This window comes from Paracoccidioides brasiliensis, assembly GCF_000150735.1.
Source record: "Paracoccidioides brasiliensis Pb18 unplaced genomic scaffold supercont2.1, whole genome shotgun sequence".
Lineage (NCBI taxonomy): Eukaryota > Fungi > Ascomycota > Eurotiomycetes > Onygenales > Ajellomycetaceae > Paracoccidioides > Paracoccidioides brasiliensis.
Window position 1 is genome coordinate 587706 of NW_011371358.1, and position 6000 is coordinate 593705.

General features: G+C 49.6%; 2 protein-coding genes and 1 non-coding gene across 3 annotated transcripts in view; 2 read left to right on the forward strand and 1 right to left on the reverse strand.

The window, feature by feature from the left end:
- Positions 1–668: 668 nt before the first annotated feature.
- PADG_00175 (uncharacterized protein) lies at positions 669–3235 on the forward strand (the record flags this gene model as incomplete). Its single annotated transcript, XM_010757421.1, has 4 exons — positions 669–753; positions 842–995; positions 1091–1817; positions 1889–3235. 4 exons carry the CDS (start codon positions 669–671, stop codon positions 3233–3235), a joined length of 2313 nt encoding a protein of 770 aa, XP_010755723.1.
- An 831-nt stretch (positions 3236–4066) lies between these two features.
- On the reverse strand, positions 4067–4138 carry PADG_11061. Its single transcript has one exon. It is a non-coding gene; the product is annotated as a tRNA-Met (tRNA).
- Positions 4139–5906: 1768 nt separating this feature from the next.
- PADG_11062 (uncharacterized protein) overlaps positions 5907–6000 on the forward strand; it is a gene marked incomplete at both ends in the record, with an annotated part of 1611 nt that continues 1517 nt past the window's right edge. The window contains one exon of the mRNA XM_010758363.1: positions 5907–5928. Coding sequence (XP_010756665.1) covers positions 5907–5928 — 22 coding nt within the window. The remainder of the gene's footprint in view (positions 5929–6000) is intronic.

Genomic DNA, 6000 nt, shown 5'->3' on the forward strand with positions numbered 1-6000 from the left:
TTAATAGCTCCTGTAAATATGATGTTATCTCTGGACGTTTTTCGGATTGATATGGGTGGCTTTTGGGAAATATTATGCTTTAAAATGGAAATATAGGTAACACAGTCAGTCCACCACAGAGTAGGGTTTCACATTGCCCCTACTGGGTTAACTTCTATCGTCTCAGGCCCCGGCTCCTAGTGACTGCTGATGGCTCTGATCTCGGGAACTATTCTGAACTGCTTGAGGAGCTATGGCTCTCTCCGCTGAAAATTGAACATAACTACCGACCTCGAGAGCAGAATAATATCCCATAGACATCAATGAATCTCTATAATCTGCTGATCTTCCTCTCCATCTTCAAGGCGTCTTCAATCGTTCCAACCCGCGGACTTATTCGCTAATTCTCTGATATAGGGCTCCATCCACCAAAACCCTAACCAGGCCCGATCGGGTTGCAGCGATCTTCCTATTCGACAATGACGTAACTGCGCGATCTCCGGGCGGGCTTGGTGCGGCTCTAGGCTGGAACTGGCAATTCCAACGCAGACTTGAAAAGAGCTTCACCTAACGTCACCGCAAAGCATCTTCGAAGCATCTTCTTGTCACCGTCAGTGAACGCTGCTCAGAGACTCTCCTGCTATGCACCTCCAGTAGCCATATAGACGCATTACATGTTCTAGCCCACCATGGGAGACGACGCCGCTCGTAGAAATGCATTGACGGAGAATTTCGACGTGGATTATGTAGTTCTCTACCGCTTTGCCAACGTTGGTTCGTGCTGTCACACTGTCGGTCCCGGTTTATGTTAAAACAATGCTTTGGCTTTTGAGAAAAGCACCATAGCTGACGGAGCGATCAGACAAAAATGACGCTATACAGCAATTCAAGAAGCTCATCTCGGCTTTATCTGACGTCGGACTGCAGACTGAGGTTCGTCCAGGAAAGGACTCCAGCCTTCTCATCTTTGTGAAGGCCAAGGAAAAGTTCGTTGGTAAAGCTGTCTACCGTTCCAGGTAAGCGAATCCCCCCCCCTCAGTTGGATTTCTTAGCCTGATCGCCATATACGCCGTTTCAACTTGGGTTCTTGCATTTTAACATTTCTTCACAGGGTAAAAGACTGGCTGCATGGTATACGCAATTCTCGACCTGACCCCGATGCAAAGGGTTCATGTGTTCCGGAGACAGACGCAGAACGTCTTCTCATGGTCTACAATATGATCACCCTGCCCTCCAGCGAAGGTGGCGCAGGAATCACGCCTAAGTATGGCGAATGGAATCATGTAGATTCAATCTTCCCTTTGCACGACAAACTCCTCAACAAGACGTGGTTAAAGTCCTGGAGTAGCAAGACCTTTCTCACCGTCGATGACCTTGATCAGATTCGAAATCATCACGGAGAAAAAATTGGCTTCTACTTTGCCTTTTTACAGTCATATTTTTCTTTCCTCATCTTTCCTGCTGCTTTTGGATTCGCTTGCTGGGTCCTCTTGGGCCATTTTTCCATCACCTATGCTATAGTGAACTGCCTTTCATGCGTTGTGTTTACTGAGCTATGGAAGCGGCAGGAAGGGGATCTGCGCATTCGCTGGCAGGTCAAGAATGTTTCTGAAATCCGCACCAAGAGGAGGGAGTTTAAGTATCTGTCTAAACGCATTGATCCTGTGACTGGCGAAGAAGTGCTGTTTTTCCCTAAAACAACACGGATCGGGAGACAACTTCTTCAAATCCCGTTTGCCATCGTTGCGATCCTTGCATTGGGAACCCTAATAGCAACCTGTTTCGCCATTGAGATCTTTATTTCTGAAGTATATGCCGGGCCATTTAAATCATACCTAGTAGGCTTCACTACAGACCCTCTTGTTCCGACAATGAGATGTGGAATATCTCGCTTACAAGGTAAAAACAGGTGTTCGTTCCCACAATCTTGCTCTCGCTATTCGTTCCTACAATCTCGACCCTCTTAACAAAGGTGGCCACGCGTCTTACCGACTACGAAAACTACGAGACCCAGGACGGCTACGACATGGCACTGACGCATAAAATCTTCGTCCTTAACTTCATTACATCATACCTCCCAGTCTTGCTTACAGCCTTCGTCTACGTCCCATTTGGGAAAGTAATAGTGCCGTATCTGGATATCTTCCATAAAACCGTCCCATTCGCCTCGTCGTCATCGTCATCATCATCAGCGGACAACAAGAACTCGGCCCGAAAAGCCGTAGTATCCTTCCAGATCAACCCATCCCGCCTCCGCAAGCAGGTCATCTACTTCACCGTCACCGCCCAAATCGTCAACCAGGGCCTAGAAGTTGCCTTACCTTACATCAAGCGCAAACTCTTCCGCAAATACCAAGAATACACCGAGGAAAAGGCCGAAAAGAGCGGCTCATCCACACCCAAAGCAGCTTCCGCCAGCGGCAGCACCGCTGCAGCCATCCTGGAAGCCGCACCGGGCGAAGCCAAATTCCTCGCCCGCGTCCGCTCCGAGGCCCAGCTAAGCGACTACGACGTCTCCGCCGACTACCGCGAGATGGTCGTGCAATTCGGCTACCTCTCTCTCGTCTCCGTCGTCTGGCCTCTCGTCCCGGTTTCATTCCTGATAAACAACTGGGTCGAGCTGCGATCGGACTTCGTGAAGATGTGCGTTGAGTGCCGGCGGCCCGTACCCCATCGCACAGACACTATTGGCTCCTGGGTGTCCTCGCTGGAGTTCCTGGCGTGGCTGGGCAGCATTACGAATGCGGCGTTGGTGTATCTGTTCTCGAATGACGGGGTGGGACCGGACGGGAGTCCGAGTCTGATCAAGGGGTGGGTGCTGCTGCTTGTCATCTTCTTCTCTGAGCATTTGTATTTGCTAGTGAGGATGGGGGTGCAGGTTGTTATTTCCAAGATTGAGACGCCGGCGACGAGGCAGGAGAAGGTGCAGCGGTTTTTGGTCAGGAAGCAGTATTTCGATGCGGTTGTGGCGGGGGAGGCGCAGGATGCTGCTACGGCTACGGCTGAGGCTGAGAAACAACATCGCCACTCGCCTGATGCCACCACCCGTGGGGATGAGGAGGGCCTGGTCCATGTTGGCACGAAGATCACGCGTGGGTCATTGGAGGAGGATGCGCGCAGGTTCAGCCAGCATGATTCGTCGCCGTCGGATTTGTTTTGGGGCAGGCAGCGGGGGTGGCGGGAGTCGAGCATTGTTGGGGAAGGAATTATTGACGCGGAGCTGAGCCTGAAGGCGGCGGAGAAAAAGGGGCAGTAGTTTGTTTGTTGAGCGGGTTATGGGGGTTCATTTGAAGAATGGATTCCTCAGATTGAATTGGAGAAGGCGTCGACCCCTTGGGGCAAGGCCGATGAGACTGCTTTGCGCGTGATGGGATTACTCATGTTTGCGATTTGAATTTTGCTATCTCGTTCTAGATTGATTTTCCAATTACTTTTCGCCTGTCTTTTTTATATTTATCTATCTATTACAATGTTAATTTCCTTCGGCCGGTGATTTTCCAATATCTGGCTAGGTCATATATCAAGCTTGAGGGGTTGATTTCGGTGTCTCGGTTCATTTTATTATCTCTCTATGGCATATAGCACACATTCCTGTGTCGACTTTCGTTGTGTTGCTTTACTTAGTAACATTGTGATCCCGGGCTTTTCTGAAATGTTGCAACTTCTCAGGCAGGGCGCAGTTTTCTGCTCGAACTTTTGAGAGCACCTGCATAACCATAATGTGAAAACCTGACTGTCCTCCTATTCTCTCCCCCCCCCTCAGAGCTGTCATGTTAAGTGCTCTCAATAGTTTCTCTACCAATATTCTCATCGTAATGCGGTAGCTGCAAGGAGCGGAAACGCAGTCAAAAAGTCCGACTGAAAGAACTCTGCCAACCCTCTAGCCACCACTACATACAACCTTAGACCCGAAGAAGAGTTTTTTCAAAAACCAAGAAAACCTATTTCTAAAAGGATGCTAAGGTTTTCCTTCTTTTTTTTTCCTTTTTTCAATTCATGACAAACCCAAAAAAAAGGTTGGCAAAATATATAAATACATAAACTCAATGGGGAAAAAAAAAAAACTCTTTCTCGATATTTATATATCTAGCATGTCTTGGTTTCGATCCAAGGTCCTCCGGGTTATGAGCCCGGCGCGCTTCCGCTGCGCCAACATGCTTATTATTGGTAATAAAAGTATCTGACAAACATCCAACAATAGAATTAAAACGCCGCCCCCATATTAGTCAGCTGAAATCAACCCGTCTCAGAATCGAGATTGGGCGGTTTCAGCAAAGGGGGGATAGGGGTAATTCTGAGGGGAAAAAGTGATCTGACTAAATGGCTCCCCCGGAGCTTTGCGGTGCAATCCCTAACATGGACATGGGATGGAAAGAAGGTATATGTATGTGTGGGATGGAAGCTGGGTCCCCTTGGGTCCCCGGGTCCCCAACTGAGGGAGGAAATGGTTAAAGTAGCTCAGTAGTAGGCGGGATTTGTCATACTAGTGAGCTATTTGTTCGTTAGTTCAGGGGCGGGTTAGTTCTTGTCCCTTGTTATCCCGCCCCGTTTGGGGTTCGCAGTTCGGGGAGAATGGAGAGATATGGGATGGTCCTTTTAGCTGGAGGATGGATTTGTACTATCATACTCTGTAGTAGTAGTTAAGTAGCACGGACACACATACATATACACACACACATATACACACACACACACACACACATATACACACACACACACACACACACACACACACACACATATACACACACACACACACACACATACACACACACACACACACACACACACACACACACACACACACACACACACACAGGAAGTGATGAGATAGATGACTTTCCGCGGCGAAGGGTTGGTGCACTGCTTAGGTGACCTGCCGGAGCAATGTATCCGCCAGGAACAGGATGAGCGTCTGGAACTCGAGGTTTGTTTCTCGTGCAGGCCGTGTTTAAGGATACAACCCACACTCCCTACCCACACTCCTTCAAACACACCGTGTCCACTGTCCTATCCACTGTCCTGTGCACTGTCCTGTCTGTCCACCTGTTCCATCCACTGCCTGTCCACCACCACCACCGCCCACTTTGCGCACCGTAGCCCGCCTGGTTGCCAACTAGCAGGACAACGGGCTGGGCAAGAGAGCGAGAGTGTTTGTCAGCAGGGTGGGTCCGCGCACTAGCCTCCGGCCAATGGCAGCAGAGCGAGCGATGACATAATCCGATGAGTCATCCCTCCTTCCAAAGGTTCCAGCCTAGGCAGGCAGAGCGCGTGACCCCCAATAAAGCAAGCGCGATCCCCCTCTTCGCCTGCCGTCCCGAGCCCCGAACTGGGAATTTCTTATTCATCAACTCGCCGTTGCTGACTGATCCAAACGTTCCTCTGCTGAAGACTTCTTCGACCGTCGAAACTACTACGGGATCCGATCTATACAGAGAGAGCTCGCGCGCACGAGAGACCGACGAACGACGAACGACAACGACAGCAGCAGCAGTAGACGACGACGAAGAAGTCGAAGACCAAGAAAGCGGAAGAAGAAGAAGAAGAAGAAGAAGAGGACGAACAAGAGGAATAGGAATAGGAAGAAGAAAAAGAAGAGGAAGAGGAAGAGGTATAGGAAGACGAAGAGACACTTTGAAGATATCGGGAGACACTGGAGGTTTACTCTACAGGACTATATCCACGAAATTATCTCATCAGCCTCCGTCCCTCCACCCCCCCCCCCCCCATCCCCCCCTTTTTTTTTCCCTCGCCTTCTCAACGCGTCCCTTTATATTTAAAACAATCAGTCAACTGCTGTTGGATCCAGCCTCGGGCCGGAACCTTTTAATACGCTCTCTGCTTTATTGGAAATCTCCCCTCCCGCTCCCGGATTAAATAACGGCTTTACTCATCACCGAAGGGAGTATAAGAGACTTACTTGGTATATGGTATTCTTGAGTGTGAGGGGTGAGTAGATGCAGCGCGAGGGTGAGATGGTGTGTGAGTTTTGTGGTTGCGATGGTGTGTGTCGTGTGTGTG